At 40.5% G+C, this 17,002-nt stretch overlaps 1 protein-coding gene across 1 annotated transcript in view; it reads right to left on the bottom strand.

The window, feature by feature from the left end:
• Positions 1-11,653: 11,653 nt before the first annotated feature.
• Positions 11,654-17,002, bottom strand: part of LOC101861536 (protein ILRUN) — a 7,087-nt gene continuing 1,738 nt past the window's right edge. The window contains exons 2-5 of the mRNA XM_005106670.3: positions 16,036-16,190; positions 14,953-15,150; positions 13,011-13,237; positions 11,654-12,480 (exon numbers count right to left, since the gene is read on the bottom strand). Coding sequence (XP_005106727.1) covers positions 12,397-12,480; positions 13,011-13,237; positions 14,953-15,150; positions 16,036-16,190 — 664 coding nt within the window. The 3' untranslated portion in view covers positions 11,654-12,396. The remainder of the gene's footprint in view (positions 12,481-13,010; positions 13,238-14,952; positions 15,151-16,035; positions 16,191-17,002) is intronic.

Genomic DNA, 17,002 nt, shown 5'->3' with positions numbered 1-17,002 from the left:
TCGCACGACATCGGCATAGTGGGTGGCCTTCTTTCGGGAGGAAGAATTAAAGCAACCCTGCAATATGAAGAGCGTCGGTGGCCTAATGGTAAGGCTCTCGGACTCGCAACCGTAAGGTCGTGGGTTCGAATCCCATCAGGGCCCCGACGTTGTGTCATTGGGAAAGGCACTTTACACGAATTTTCCTCTCTTCACCCAGGTACGTGGGAATGACCCGGCCATTGACAGCGAAAGATCTTGTCAGTTTGTAGTGTTTTAGCGCCTATAAATGGCTGCTTGCACTGTATGCTTCCCAGGAAGTTGAGGTTGTTTCAAAATGCTCTGAGGTCTGCTGGAGTAATAGTATAGATTGTGAAGCGCATATAGAGCCTACTGTTGAGCGGGGATTTGCGCTATACAAATGCTATAGTTACATTTTAGCCATACATGAGGCTGTACTATGGGTAGGGAAGAGTTGGCGAGAAAAGAAAGAGAGCATGCAATAGCATATAGATCTATAGGCCTATAGGCAATGATGAGGAAAGGCTACAAACTGTAGAAATAGAAAACAGATTTCGTTTTGTGTAGGCTATAGAGGCATATAGATAAAAACAGGAATACAATGCGACAGATCGAACCCACCAGAGGCCTATATAATAAATATTATATAACATGAACAGGTTATGCATCTTTCATGGATTAATAGCACTGAAATTACTGAAACTGGCTCTTACAAGTGGGTGAAGTCTTTCTTAGACTGCTTTGCTGTATGCATTGTCTCTAGCTGATTTTTATGTCCATACTTCTCTGTCAGGCACATAAATTTGGGACATTACAAACTTCAAGGGTGGTCCTGACAGGGTCAAGCTAGCACTTCCTTACTTAATTAAGTAAGCTTTGTAATTTCGTTGTCTCTTTAATTATGTTACATGTATTCCGTAGTAGATCTATTACAGCAGGACATGTCTTCTTAGATGTCAAGGTTTTGTTTTTTCCGCTTTTAATTTCTTCTTAAAAACTCTCACATCACATTGCAGACACTTGATCTTTTGTCATGGACAGGACCTGTATCCTTTGGAACTGGCCTGGAGGGAACAATAATTATTTATTTTGGAGGGTTTGGAACAGTAAACAGCATGGGCACAGCATTCAGCACTAGAATTGTTCAATATATGCAAATTTCCAAAGGCAGTACGTACAGTTCAAATTGCTCAGCCCACAATTGTGACAATGCATTTCCATGGTACACGTATAGGTGACTTGCTATCTTGAGAACCAAAGTCAGCCTTCCGATAACTCATTACCCATTTTTTTTTTTACATCAGAAATATATTATAATTTTTTGGTAGGAGTGCGAAAAACTTAGATTGTAACACTACAGAGTTTTACAGGTAGGCCTGTACTATAGACCGGTGCTCACAATAAATTATAATACACTGTGGTGGCCCATATTCTCACGTGTGCATTTAAATGTTGCAAAATTCATAGATCTATATAGAATATAGATCTAGATCTAGGTCTACTCCTTTAGTTTCATTTCATAAAAGAGAAAAGTGCTTGATTGATTAACAGTTTTGAGTGAGTACATCTACTGGAGATTTTGAAATTAAAATCTTTTTTGGATAGAGTTAAATGACATTCATTCCACATATAAAAAAAAAAAAAAAAAAAATTTATTTTATTTTTAGTAGAGGTTTTACGGCGCTCGCAACTGATAAATAAATAAACAAATAAATAAATTAAATAATTAAATTACAATTTTAAAAAAGATAATGTGCTTCGTTCTTACAATATTCATTATGATTATGATTTATAAGTTGTACACTGAGACAAAACTGTACTAAATGAGAAAGGTGCACCATTATATGAAAGTGGAATGAACTCAGTTGCCTGAAAAGGGTAGTTTGAGCATGTGTGGCCTAAATAAGCTAAAACCCCCTCCCTTACCTTATTTAGGCCATATGTGGCCTAAATAAGCACTCCCTTTCATTATTTTGACCAGCGCCTGATTTCACCATGACACCTCACAATAAATAAATTGAATAAATGTTCTATCTGTTTGATCAAAATTGTAATTATAAGGTTATTATGAGTCATTGTCAAGATCAGATATATAAAGAATCTTATTTGAAAAATTTTGACATACCGGGTACTGTGAAACTTAGAATTTTTTACATCAAATTTTCCCAAAACTAGGTAGGCCTACTGTGCAGAGTAGAACTTTGTAATTCTGAGGTAGTGATTTGATAAACCACATGTCACATGTCACCAATACATTACAAAATATAAGTATACACAGAACAAGTCCGAGACGGTACGTTTGCTTATATGGCACATGTTTATTCCACATGTCAAAAAGTCTTCATTACAATGTTCTTCCCAGACATATGGTTGCGCAATATGGGTAACATGTTATAATGCATTCATCATGTAGCAATACATGTAATATTATTATTACAAGTAAGACCTTGGTTAGGAAAAGTAAAGAAGCAGAGCTAGCGACAAGTTCTAGAAACATTTCCAACCATCTTGATTATGTTTACTGTCCATGACATGGCATGTATGGGATGAGATGATGATCATTTTTGTACTCTGTGTTGGGTGAAATGTACAAAGTGATGGTACTGGGAGGCAAAAAGTTTGGAACACACAATCGGGTTCATAGATCTCATGACACTCAGATAGACAGACCACAAGTTGACAGTCGGAGCCCCTCAAAAGTCGACTGTTCTGAATACATTATTTTGTACGTGAAAGTGAGAAGGGGGAAAAAATTGTCTAGATAGGAGGAAAAGTTTTATTGTTTTAGTAATTAGTAAGAGTTTTACGGCACTTCCAACACAATAATAAGGTCATATAAGTGCCGAAGATTAGAGGTGTAACAAGAGAGTAACAAACAAGAAAAAGGAGGAGGGGAGATAAAGACGATAGATCATGTTTGACAGGAAAGAAGAAACAAACCACACCAGACCACCCGCTAACCACCCACAAAGTGATAGTAGTGTGAGTGAGGCAAAAAGTTTGGAACAAACTCAACTGTGAACATAGTTATATTAGTTTAGTTTTAGCAGAGGTTTTACAGCGATCGCAACTGCACAAGGTCATATGAGCGCCCAGAAGATTAGAGGTGTTACAAGAGAGTAACAAACATAAAAAAGAACAAGAGGAGATAAGGATGATAGATGTTTAATAGAAGGAAAGAAGGAGCAAACCACACCAGAGCACCCGCCAACCACCCACACTGTGAACATACAACAATCAGGTTCATAAGAAGGTGTGTCACAATGGCAATGACACACAGATAGACAGACTAGACCACATGTTGACAGTCGGAGCCCTCAAAAGTCGACAGTTCTGAATACGTGACAAAAGTGAGAAGAGGAAAAACATTGTCTGGATAGGAGGAAAAGGAAGCGAAAGGGTACCGGTAGTGTAAAGGAGAGGAAAGTGACTCTGGACTCAGTACCACATCTAGTAGAGTCTCCTCCACAGCACACAATCAAATCAAGAGAATCTTCCAATGTGACACCGTACGTACATATTAACATTGGACAAGCAGTCAGCGAAAAGGGGAAAAAAATCTTTCTCTCTGGATCTGACGTGACTTCTGCGATACAATACAAGAGTAGCTGCTGAAAAGAAATTTAAAAAAAAAACCATGACAAAAAGCACATCCAAAAAAAACCAACTCAATTGAACACACACCTTTACCCCCATGCCTCCAATTTAAAAGTTTGTTAGTGTTTGAGAGTTTCATCAGCTGCTTGCACTGTATGCTTCCTGGGAAGCTGAGAATGTTTCTGAGTGTTCTGTGGTCTGCTGGGGTGATGATACATGTATAGTGTAAAACGCACAGCTTGCTGTAGAGCGGGGATATTCCCTATACACATGCTACTTATTTTTATACATGTGTTATTTTGATAATTATGAAAAGAACCAACCCTCTCCACCCACCCCTCACAAAAACAAAAACTTCCAGAATACCAATCCCAGCCGGAAATGATGTGAATAAGTCAAAAGTTAGCCCAACACACCTGTGCCTTCCTCAGTCGCTGGAGCATGAAGACAAAACAAAACATTCACAGAGTCAGAGACAAGAGGAAAACATTTCCGCAGGCTACAGGTAGAAGTCATAAGAACCTACTATAAAAAGAAAAAGAAAAAAAATGGGAGAATAAATGTGTCACGACATGGTGGAATGAGGCACTCCTCGCCAATTTTTGGGCATATTTATGATTGAGTTATTGGTCTAATCTTAACAACACCTTCATTTTTCTTGCTTTCTATGACCCCCCCCCCCCCCCCCCCCTCCCAATTTATCTTGAATGAAAGTTGAGGTATTTGCAATTGAAGTTGGAGGTGGTGGGCTAGTTCGCCTGGTGTCATGTAAAATTAGAGAGAAAACTGCCGCCAAAGTTTGGTAACTTTCAAAGTGTTAAACTGCAAATTTACATGTTGGTGCCTTTTACTTATGTTTTTAAACATAAAAAAAAAAAAAAAATATATATATAAAAAATAAAACCCAAACAAGTAAGAATTGCCAAAGAAGCGGAAAAATGTTGGTTTCTTCAATTTCATTATTTTGTTGAGCACCTGATTTCTCCATGATGTTACACACACACACACACACACGCACATAAATGGTGTCAGGAGAAGACAATGCATGCAGAGGATTTAACTGATGAAAAACCGATAAGATTTTCCCAGTACCTTTGCAAAATTCCTTCACCAAATCTGTTGAATAAATCAATTAAATCCTGAGGTGAGATCAAATATATTTTTATACTATCTGAGAAGTCACTCATTTTATCAGCAGGCGTCGTCACACACATGATGACATTCCAAATACCCGACAATTACTACATAACACCAAAGTGGAGTCCCCTTAAGCTTTGAGACCAGAAGAAAGTATTCATTTTATCCAAGGTTCAGTTTAACCATTTTGGTAGGGTGGAGGTGGGGACAACACAGCGGGCGAGCCTAGCTAGACTAGAGCTCTTTCTTTCTGATTGAGATTGCCATCGTCAACGTCGAGCTGGGATTGCCTGCCGATGCCCGAGGCAAAGAATTTTATTTTCACAGCATTGCGACAGTGACACAGTCGTTCCCTTCTTCGCTCTCACTCATTTTGGGCGTTCACTTTATCCGATTGCCCCATGAAACCCGTTCATTTTTAAATTATCCACTATTTTTTCAACTTATTAAACAAATAGCATTTCAATCAGGACCACAGAATATCGTTCACTTTAACAGATTTTTCAAATAAAGCATGTTCACATTAAGCAGACTTCACTGTATACACTTACTTTACTACTTGACAAGCCAGTACCGGTAGTTAGACTAGTCAGAGTCAGAGCAGCAGAAGTTTGCGCTACATGTACCTCAGAGTTACAATACAAAGTCCTATCTGCTCAGTAGGCCTATCTACTTTTGAGAAATTTTACTCAAAGATTTTACGTTTCACAAAAAAAAAAGTCAAACTTTTTCCAAAAAAATCTTTGAATATCTTGATAATGATTCCGAATAATATGATTTTAATAGAGCAGATAGAACGTTTTTTTTTTTTACCACATGGTCTTCTTAGTAGTATCTCAAAACGGCCAAAAATGTCTGACGGAACTTTAGAATTCTGAGGTAGTGAATTACTCCACAGTGCAGCACTATACACTCACTCCTTGACAAGCAAGTACTGGCAGTACAGTCGCAAGTCAGACACAGCAGAATCAGGCGCTCGTCAAAATAACCAAAGTGAAGAAACTGGCATTTTTCCGCAGGTTTGTGAATTTTTATTGAATTTTCGTTTTTTGGCTCACCTTTCATGACCATTAAAGAACTCATTTCTGTGTGGATTTTACTGAAAAAACATTGATTAAAGTTAAGGGTACAAAAAATATAAATTTTCATTTCTCACAGACTCTCAAGCTAAGGAAATTTAATAACTCATCTTTGGCGGCCATTTTCTCATTTATTATACCTCTGAAACCAGGTGACCCACATCTCCTTCATTCGCAAATATATTAAAGATAAATGGATATTTTTTGCCATCCAGGGCAAGACAAAATGAAAAAGCTTTAATTTAAGATAATACCAATGACTCCACATGCCCAAAAATTGACGAGCGCCTGATTCGACCGCCTTGTGACACAAATAGAAATAAGCCACCCAATCCAAAGCAATTAGCAAAGCAACCTTCCAACAATTAGTAGGCTACTTTAGACTGTCCCCTTGGTTTTATGCACCCCGCATAATTTAGCAAAATTTGATAATTTTTTTTGCATACTTTCTTATTATTTTCCTTTATCGTTCTTTGTTAAAATTAACAGAATCGCATAATTTCCCATTATAATGCATCCATCAACCATGCATAGTATAGTATAGTTGCGAGCGCCGTAAAACCTTATACTATACTATACTATACTATGCATAATTTCACATTTTTTAGCTCAGTTTGCATAATTTCAGAATTTCTCTTGCATAAAGCGACGGGGACAGTTCAGAGTGGCTTGAAGAACGAACCAGCTGCCATGAAGACACAAGGAGAATGTCTCCGACAAAAACGTCACGGTCAACAACACTCAACGACCCCGGCTGACAGGTACAAGGCAGTTTTTAGTTTTAATACATGTAAGAGTGTTTTGGGGGAATTTCAACACAAGGTCAAATAAGTGCTGAAGATTAGAAATGTTACAAGAGAGTAACAAACACAAAAAAGAAGGAGGGGAGATCAAGATGTTTGATTGATAGGAAAGAAGGAGCAAACCACACCATAGCACCCGCCAACCACCCACACAGAAAAGAAGGAGGAGGGATACGGACAGTAGATGTTTGATAGGAAAGAACTTAGAAGGAGCACACCTCACCCTAGAGCACCTGCCAACCACCCACACAGACAAGAAGCCAGTCCTGACGGACCTTAAGTTGTGGAGGACAAGGGAGAGAAATCTGCTCAAGACTTACATGAAGAAGCCAAGTGTTGAGAAAGGCCTCACTGAGTCATCCCCCCCCCCACCCCCCATACAGCACAAAATACAAAGAAATACCGATTCTGTAGTGATCCACAGTATCTATTCGGAGATGTCTCCAACAGAGATAGACTAATAGACCAATCAAAATGCTTTGGGCCTCTAAACCAAGTTAAAAAATCTGGGGGGTTAGGGGAGAGGAGCATGCCCCCCTGTTTTAACCCATAATTTGATTTGCAGTTAAGTTCGAAATTTTCTGGAAAATAATTGATTTGCGACAGTTTTAGTAGCTATATATGTGTGATCTGCACCAACTAACACGCAGTTTGACCCCCCAAAAGCAGTGCATCTGTGTGCGGGAGTGCGTCTCCGAATAGTTCCTGGGTGCTCGCCTGAGACGTCTCTGAATATTTTCTGCCTTAGTGATCAGGTCTTAGTTTTAGTTTTGAGTAGAGGTTTTACGGCCCTCGCAACTGCATAAGGTCATATGAGTGCCAGAAGATTAGAGGTGTTACAAGAGAGTAACAAACCTAAAAAAAGAATGGGAGATTAGGATGATAAATGTTTGATAGGAAAGAAGGAGCAAACCACACCAGAGCACCCGCCAACCACCCACTGATCAGGTCTATCCGCTGGAAAATCAGTGTCTGTGAATGATCAAAGCCTTTTCGTTCTAAGAATTCATTATTCTCTGTGTCTCAAGATGGTTGGGTAGAGACAGTAAACAGTAATCTGCGCGGGAAAACCCAGAAGAATATTCAACCATTACCAGCCGATAACGGCACGGTCACCAAGCCAACCCCTTCATGGATCCTGGAGAGGAGGAAGAAGCAGCTATGGCATTAATGTTCCGCCTGCAATGATATAGCCTACCTATTCTCCAACCAAGTTGTATGTAAGTTGGAAGTTCAAGAATTATTTATATATATATTTGGACATTAAAGAGTTTTTAAGACCACCCGATTTTACCATCCATCTCCTCCTTTAGTTTTAGTAAGTGTTTTACGGCACTTGCAACACAATAAGGTCATATAAATATAAGTGCCGAAGATTAGAAGTGTTTCAAGAGAGTAACAAACACAAAAAAGAAGGAGGAGAGATAAAGATGACAGATGTTTGATAGGAAAGAATTTAAGCAAACCACACCAGAGCACCCGCCAACCACCCACATCTATCTCCTCCTACTTAGGTAGAGCCTCAAACTCAAAGGGTTCCAAACCCAGCCAGCCATGCTCAAGAGTGGGAATTTGAACCAGGGTCGTGTGCACTAAAGCCTGGCATGATACCTTCTGAACTTACTGTGCGTTTAGGTTTACACGAATATGTAGTTCTCCAGTGTTGAAAACTTGTTGTGCTGTAAGAAATGTGAGCGCCTTGTTTTTCTATTCTTGTAACGATGGGAGTGTATATTTAGGCTAGATAAAGCTTCACTACGGCCACTCTACGACAATACAGACCACACACAAGCTGACAAATTTCATCTTCGTTTTATTTTCTGGGAGTGAAAATTTAAATTCCCATTTGAGAACAGCAAAACCTTAGTTATTCCACTGAGGAAGCATTCGATTGTAAACAGTACAGTACATGTAAACAGTCAGAGGGAAACTTGTACAAAATATACATATATACGTATGTGTGTATGAGCCCAGAATAAATATATATATATAGCAAGCACCTCTGACCTCTGTTGTGAACCCAAAAGCACTCTCTGCTGCGAATACTTTCCAGCAGCAGGATAAGATGATAAACCAGTATTATGGAACAGTTCACATAACACGATAAATACTGAATGGAATTTTTCACCCATTGTAGCTAGTTTTGTTTAAAAGGAGTTTTATGACATTTGCAACACAATAAGGTCATATAAGTGCCGTAGATTAGAGGTGTTACAAGAGAGTAACAAACACAAAAAAGAAGGAGGGGCCATAAGGACGATAGACATTTGATAGGAAAGAAGAAGCAAACCACACCAGAGCACCTGCCAACCACCCACATTGTACATAGCTCTAGCTGTTGTCCGAGGACAAAAAGTCACACACATACAAGGAGGGAACATTACGCGAAACGTTCAGGAAGTATCAAAGTAGGCCTACGGTATTTGTGCCCTCAAAGAAAAGTACAACATTCAGGAAATATCAGGGTACAGTACTGATATCCTTAAACTTAAAGAAAAGCCAAGCTCCGATGACAGGCAAAGGCAGTAAGTCGTATTTTACAAATTTTATACGAGAGCAGAACTCCAACAACAGACGGTAGCGACAGTGAGATATCCTTTGCTGTAGTAAACATATTATTTGTTGTAGCTTTAGTGTTGGGGGGCTAACCCAAACAGGAAGGGAAACGACGTCTCAGTAGATAGATGGAGATATATATATATATGAGAACTTCCCTCTCACAAAGGTTAAAGTTAAGCTCACATTTTCAGCATGCGACAGTGACGTAGTAAACCGTTGCACCGCAGACTTTAGAGCAAAACAAATCAGCTGTTTCATCAACCTCGCGACCAGCTTAAATGCAAATATTATAATTATATATATGCAAAGTTCCCCATTTAAAAAAAAAATTGGAGGAAAACTACAAATTTAGGAAAAAAAAATGGAAGGGTGCGGTGGCGGGGGGAGGGGGGGGGGGGGTGTCGGTTGTCAGGAGAGGAGAGGAAATAATTCCAAAACCAAACACAGACCAAAAAAACCCCCCAAAAAACAAAAACCCCACCATATTCTCTGCTAGCGTGATTTCCCTGGTGAGACAAGTGGAAAAACAATATCAAAAACATGGACAAGTAAAACTGGGCGATCCTGAAGTAAACCGAGCGTGTTGGATCGTGATTGCCCAACAGTCAGACGTAGAGCACAGTAATTGTTTATTATCGGTTAACTCCTGGGACAAACGTTCTGGTTAAAAGTCAGCAGTCAAACGTACAGTGAAACCCCATAGCAAAACCACTAATGAGATCATCTCCCCCCACTAAAAAAAAAGGAAAAAGAGAAATTAAAAAATTATCTAATTACACCCCCCCAACCACAAAAAACAAAAAAACCCAACAACCAAAAAACCCGACCCAAACCCTTAAAAAAAAAAAAAATGTTGGGCTAAACAGTACTTCCTAAAATATAAATCAGATTTTATAAAATTTGAACTTACTTAAAGTCAAATGAATATCTTCTATTTAATCGATTTTTTTCTTTTTTAGTCTGGCCCAAGGCATCTGAATAATAATGTTTATTGTACTACCAAAGAAAGTAGTGAACTAAGAACTGTGCTCGAACAAAGACGTGACGAACAAATCAACTTTTCAAGTAACTAGGGAAATATCTTTGAACTGTTACACTACAGTAAAACCTGCCCTAACAGCCATCTGTCCAAGACAATCACCTATACAAACAACCACTCCTACCTTGCGTTTTTAAAAATGTGTCGCGACATGGTGGAATCAGGCGCTTATCAAATTTTGGGCATATGGGGTTATTGTTATCATCTGAAAGCCTGTTCGTTTGCCTTGCTTTTGGTGGGAAAAAATATCCATCTATGTTGGATAGAAGTCGAAATATTTGCGATTGAAGGGGATCAGAGTCGCCTGCTTTCAGAGGTGAAATTAGCGAGGAAATGGCCATCAAAGTTTGGTAATTTCCTTAGCTTGAGAGTCCTTGGAAACTGGAAATTGACACCTGTTAAGCCTTTAATCAATTTTTTTCTCAGTTAAATCCACACAGAAATGTGTTTTTCAATGCAAATAAAATGCAGGAAAAAAATGCCAATTTCTTTGATTTAATTATTTTCACGAGTGCCTGGCTTCACCACGATGCCTCACAAATATATAATGACACTGTCCAAAAGTCCATCTCTGTAAGACAACCATTATTATTACCATCACGGGATCTCACTGTAATAGGAAACTAAGACGGGGCTTGCCAAGAAGTAACCCGTCTGTGCGCACAGCGGAGGAGGAAAACACGACAGTTTTACACATGATCAACGGTCCAGGGCTTCTTTTCATTCTCTTGCCAAACAACTGCAGCTAAAAAAAAACCCCAAAATCTGTAGGGTAATATCATCTCCCTGTAAAAAGGTATCGTTCTTCAAAAGACTGCGTAGGCTTGTGGGTACATGTCATCAATGATAGTACATAACAAGATGGTTCACTCAGCCAAAAAAGTGTCCGCAGGAAGTATGCTCTTTGCTTCAGATGGCGCTGCAGTCTGTTTTGAAGCTCTCTTTCGTTTTTCCAAAAGAAGAATAGGAATAGCACCTCCTTGCGTGCGCAGATCAACTGCTGTTCATCAGCAGTTCGGGTTCGTTCAGTGCGGAGTTTTAGGTTTTTTAAATTTTAATGACCTCTCGCCTTTCATTCTAAAGTCAAATTAAACGAAGAAAACCATCACCCTTTCCTCCGGAAAAGGTTTTTTGTCAGCGTAACCATTTTAAAAAAGCGTTCTTCCGAAATTTATCCCAAAACATCCTAGTTTCACTTTGATTTTTAAAAACTCAAGTAGGGTAACTCTGTTCGCTAAAGGTGCGCTTTTGTGAAGAGGGCGCCACCAAATTTTGAGGACACTTTTTTAATTGGCTCAAAGAGAGAAGTGGCCCCTCTTGTCTTGTACTATCATTGACGTCATTTTGACCATTTTTTAACCCTCTATAAAAAATGAAATAAAAAGAGCATTGTCCATCACTGCACTAACAGATTTATATAACAAAACCTAACCAAAACCAAGGGAATTAGAATTTATTTTTTAAAAAGCAAAGACAAAACCCCAACTAAACTTCCTATGCTTTAAAAGCTTTTTCATTTTACTTAACAAAAAAAATGTCCCCCCCCCCCTACCCCCACAAAAAAAACTACAACACCCCCCCCCCAAAACCCAAGGAAGACCCACACTGTCTCTTGATTCCTCCATTCACAACGTAATATCTTCACAGCCAAAAGTTCCCTAAATCCCAGAGCAGTCAGAGAGGTGTGTAAGTGCAAGAGAAAAAGCTTCCAACGTCCTGTGAACACGTCTAGACAAGTTACACATGAATCCCCCACTAGCACCGTTTTTTGGAAACAAAATAAAATATACCCTCCCCCTCCTCCTACCTACACACCCACATATCCTTTTTTTTCCGCTCAGAGGAAAAAAAAAAAAACCCAGCAAAAGAATACCCTTAACAAACAATTTGGCAAAACATTCACAAATGCGGAGGGGGAAAAAAAAAGAAAAAATAATCAGCCAATCATCAGATTCTTGGCCCAAATTCATCTAGGCCACTTGGTCAACCCTTCATCCAAACCACAACAATCAGCAGCGAAGGAGAAAAAAACCACACAACTGCATCAGACGAACAACAAAATAATCCCGAACCAACACCGCCGTCACGAAGGTACCCGGGGTACCCAGGGGGTTGAGATTTACACCGTCATCCTCATTCATTTGGCCAAGTTCTCTCCCTTCCATTCACACTCGGGCAGACGCTAGGACATGTCCGTGTCCTCCTCGATGGACGCAGCCGGCCTCTCCAAGCCCCCTCCGCCTGTCGGGTCCTGCTGTTGCTGCATCTGACAAAAAAAACACACATCATCATCCAGTGCCAGATCTGAGACAGACATTGGCGATCATTGCTCTCCATTCATTCCATTGCTCGGACGCTCTTAAAAAAAGCTATGTTTTCCTGATCTTTCCCCGTTACCCATTTGTTTAGGTTCCCCAAGTAGATTGTTCTGGGCCTGCCCCTGCCTCGTTTGCCTTTAATTTTGCCAGTGAAAGTTAGATGTTCAAGACCGTTGTGTCTATTTAGGTGTCCCAAAAACTGCATTTGTCACATATGACATAAACATATATGTCACACGACGCGGCCTAGATGTATAAAAACTCCCAACAAAATCAAAACTGGTAAATCTGTCCCCTTGGTGTTCTGCACCCCGCATAATTTAGCAAAATTTGATCATTTTTTGCATAATTTCTAAATATTTACCTTTATCATTCTTTGCTAAAATTAAGAGAAACGCATAATTTCACACTTTTGGGCTCAGTTTGCATAATTTCTACTAAAAGGGAGCAAAACAGCAGCAAGAAAAAAAAATCTCACCTGGCCAGCCGCAGGACCCCCGCTGAATAACACAATCTGCTGCTGTTGTGGCTGTGGCTGTGGCTGTGGCTGTGTGGCTGCATCCATGGAAGAACTGTGGTGGCCTGCGGGCTGCGGGAACGGGTTGGGGATTGAGACTTGGCCCGGGGTCCCACCTATGCGGGCCAACTGTTGGGTCAGACCTAGCAGGCCGCCCTCGGCCACCATCACCTGCACGTTGATCACGTCTGCCGGCCGCGGAGGACAAGAGAGTGGACCACAGAACATTAGATAATAATAGACAGCATTTGTATTGCGCAAATCCCCGCTCAACAGCAAGCTGTATGTGCTTTAATAATAGATAAAATTTGTATAGCACAAATCCCCGCCTAACAGCAAGCTCTATGCGTTTCACAATCTATACTATTACCCCAGCAAACCTGAGAGCATTCTGAAACAACCTCATCTTCCTGGGTAGCATGCAGAGCAAGCGGCCATTTATATGCGCTAAAACTAGTAAAACACTAAAATACTGACAAGATCAGATTCAGAAGACATATTGATCTTTTTAGTTTAGTTTATGTACGGTTTTACGGCGCTCACAACATAAGGTCATATGAGCGCCAAGGGGTGGACGTCAACAGAGAAGTCCAAAATGGGGAATCAGGCTTACTCTGCTCACCTCTCTAGCCTCAACAGCACAAAGTCTGCTTTGATTATCAAGGCACCCCGGAAATAGCAGTTCACAAGAGAGGGACAAACATACAAAAGAAGTAGAGGAAAATGACGATAGTAAGGATGAGGACAGAAAAAGCAGCAGTTCCCCCTATGTTGTTTCGGCACAGAATGAGCATGACATTGATAAGTCAGCCCATTTATAATTCTCCTGTGCACAGGAACATGTTAATATCCCCCTTTTGGGATTCAGTCAGTCGCACTGCCCTGTGGGGGGGGGAGATCAGACTTGATGAAATTTTATTGATCTCCTTGAATAACAAATTTGTTGCAGCATTGTAAATACACGCACGCACATGCACTTGTCAACACATACGCACACACACACACACACTCTCCCCTTCTCTCTCTCTCTCATCAACACTCACATGTACACACATTAACAAACAAGGATGAACACATACACAAAAGGTAATTGGAAGGACACACAAAACAATGTTTTTCTAGCACAACTGGCAATGTCTTAATAGGTTGTGTTGATGAGGCTATGAACGAATTTTTATACTTTTGTTGGTTCTTGCTTTGTCAAAAATAAAACATTTACCGGTACTCCTACATTACAGCAACTGCAGCAAACCTGCACTTATCACTACATGGCATTGGACAGAAGGGCGAGAGCCCAGATGTTGCTGGATCGATAACAACAACAACAACAACCGGTACTTCAATCAGATGCCTGATATTTTGAAATTAATGCCGGGTTAAGATGACAGTCCCAGTGCTCAGTCTACTGTTCCTATAAGAGCATACCTGCATCTTACAGTGACGCAGGATATTGCGCGGTGTAGAGCGAAAGAAATGACACCAACACAACCTTTTAGCTCGTAAGACAAGATTGTACTAGCTGAATTAAATGAAGAAAGATAACACACTTACAACAGTGAGCGACGACCCAATCCCCGGCGATACCAACCTTGCGGTTGGCACGATGTCATTGTGTGTGCATAAATAGGTGTACGTATGTGTGTGTAAGCCTGTATGTATGCTGTCGCTACAGCACTAGATGAGTTAGAATATAGGGGTGGTGGGGGTAGGGATAATAATTTCATCATCACCATCAAGTGCCAGATCTGAAACAGTCATCAGCGATGATCATGGCTACCCATTTCCCCATTTTTACCCCAGCACAGATGTTTTTACAACCCCCACATTATTCTAGTGTGTGCTTTACTTGCACCCAAAAAAACCCCCCAGAACAGCACGTATTATAATTTATATCCCTCCTCACCGCCAAAGTAGATCCCTGTGGCTGTGCTCATGCGCCACATGCTGTGGTAGGCCCCGCTGGCGGCTGGTGACCTCATCTCGATGGACACATCTAGCTCCTCGCCAGGTAACAACGCGTCCACCATCCGCCGTTCCACTGTGCTCAGGTTGTCACCACTGCAGAAGCGAAGATGACAGCCGGGTGGCCAGCGGTCCATGCCTGAGAAGTGGACATGATGTACAACTATTGTCAAGGTATAGCTTGTTTTTTAGTAAGTTTTTATGGTGCTCGCAACTGCATAAGGTTATCATATGAGCGCCAAGGGGTGGATGTCAACAGAGAGGTCCAAACGGGGAATCAGGCTTACTCTGATAATCTCTCTAGCCTCAACACCACAAAGTCCGCTTCGACCACCAAGGCACCCCGGGAGTAGCAGATCCCAAGAGAGTGACAATCAAAAGAAGACGAGGGAATATATGACGATAGTGGATGAGGAAAGAAAAAGCACCAGTTCTCCCATGTTGTTCCTGCACAGTTTGAGCAAGCACTGATAAATCAGCCCATTTACAATTCTACTGTGCATAAAAACATGTTAATATTTCCCCTTTGGGAACGGCCTAAAGATACCTTCAGTCAGCAGCACTGCCCTGGGGGTTACTAGTACATGTTTTGCGAGGGTATTAGTATGTGTTTTACGGGACATGCAAAATAAAGAGGTCATGAAGTTAAAGAGTCAAAGATTAGAGAGGTGTTACCAGAGAGTATACAAAGGAAAGATGGACAGATGGTGAAAGTAGGTGTTTGATGTGAAAGAATGAAAGAAGGAGTAGGCCTAAGCCACACCAAAGCCTGTGCCAACCACTCATTTTGACTGTTTGTTTGAGTACAGAGAAGCATATATTCATACAGTGGCATGGCACATTCAGAACTGGGAAAAAGTAATATATAGACAGACAGAAACAATAGAGAAAAGCATAGACGTAGGACCTACCAGTGCCACTTTCCAATCACCCGAACATCATATAAATAAAAACAAACAATTTTACTTAATTAATCACTGAAGGCAATGTATGGCTTCAAAGATTTGTACAGAAACTTGCTCACCCTGATTCTTAATTTTCCACGTTTTGATGAAAGTGGTGCTGGGAGCCACAGACTCCCCGTCCCCTATGGTCAAGTCTCCAAGAACAGACATAGAGGGCTGGAGGTTTGTTGGCTGCTCAAAGTCATAGTAGGAACACACTGCGTTCTGCAGGTTCCTGCGAATAAAATTGGCGTCATGGATGAGTTCCAATCTCACAAATTCATCACGCCGAGACATATATATATGCCTAATCTAATGCCTATATCTTTGTCTCAACCAGATTGTCCAGAAATCAGAAATCCGTGAGACAGAACTTCCGTCTTTACCCATTTCCATCATGCCAGAATCTTTCTCAAGATGGAAATCTTAAACTATGCCGACTGCCAAAGTCATTTGTCTTTGTTCGTTATAAATAATCTGTATCAAATCACAGATTAGACCTGTCCCTTAATCTATCACAAAACCCTGTCCACTGAGGGTAGGGATCTGTCCCCCCTTTTTTAGAATTGAAATTGTGACCCTGAGCCCGATCAAGAGTGGCTCTGCTGAAACACTAGTACACTCATCTTTTCATTTTTTGTTCTGATGTAAAACAGAATAGATCTAATTACATAGAGGCTCTAGGCTCTAAAGAGCAGAATTCTTTCTTTTACTTAAGTTTAAGCGCTAGATCTAGGTTCTTATCCTAAACCACCCTTCATGAGCAGGAGGCGAGGTATCAATGATTTTGATTTTGACTTTTTTAAGAACCAGACTTTTTTTTCTCCAGAAGATTCCAGGGCTGGATCCAAGCAGATCGGGTCAGCGGGGCCGAAGGCCCCATCGCGGCCGATGAATGCGCGGTGATTTCGGGATTATATTACGGCTATAAATGGAAGGGATGGCTCCCTATATAGAACGCATTGGTCTAAAAAGACAAAAACTGGCGTTTTGGGGTTTCTAGACTTAAAAAATGAATTGAGCGACCCCACAAAGTGCTAAAGTGTA

This window comes from Aplysia californica, unplaced genomic scaffold, assembly GCF_000002075.1.
Source record: "Aplysia californica isolate F4 #8 unplaced genomic scaffold, AplCal3.0 scaffold00549, whole genome shotgun sequence".
In the NCBI taxonomy this organism is placed as follows: Eukaryota; Metazoa; Mollusca; class Gastropoda; order Aplysiida; family Aplysiidae; genus Aplysia; species Aplysia californica.
The sequence above is the reverse complement of the archived record's forward strand: the minus strand, read 5'-3'. Positions and strand labels throughout refer to the sequence as shown.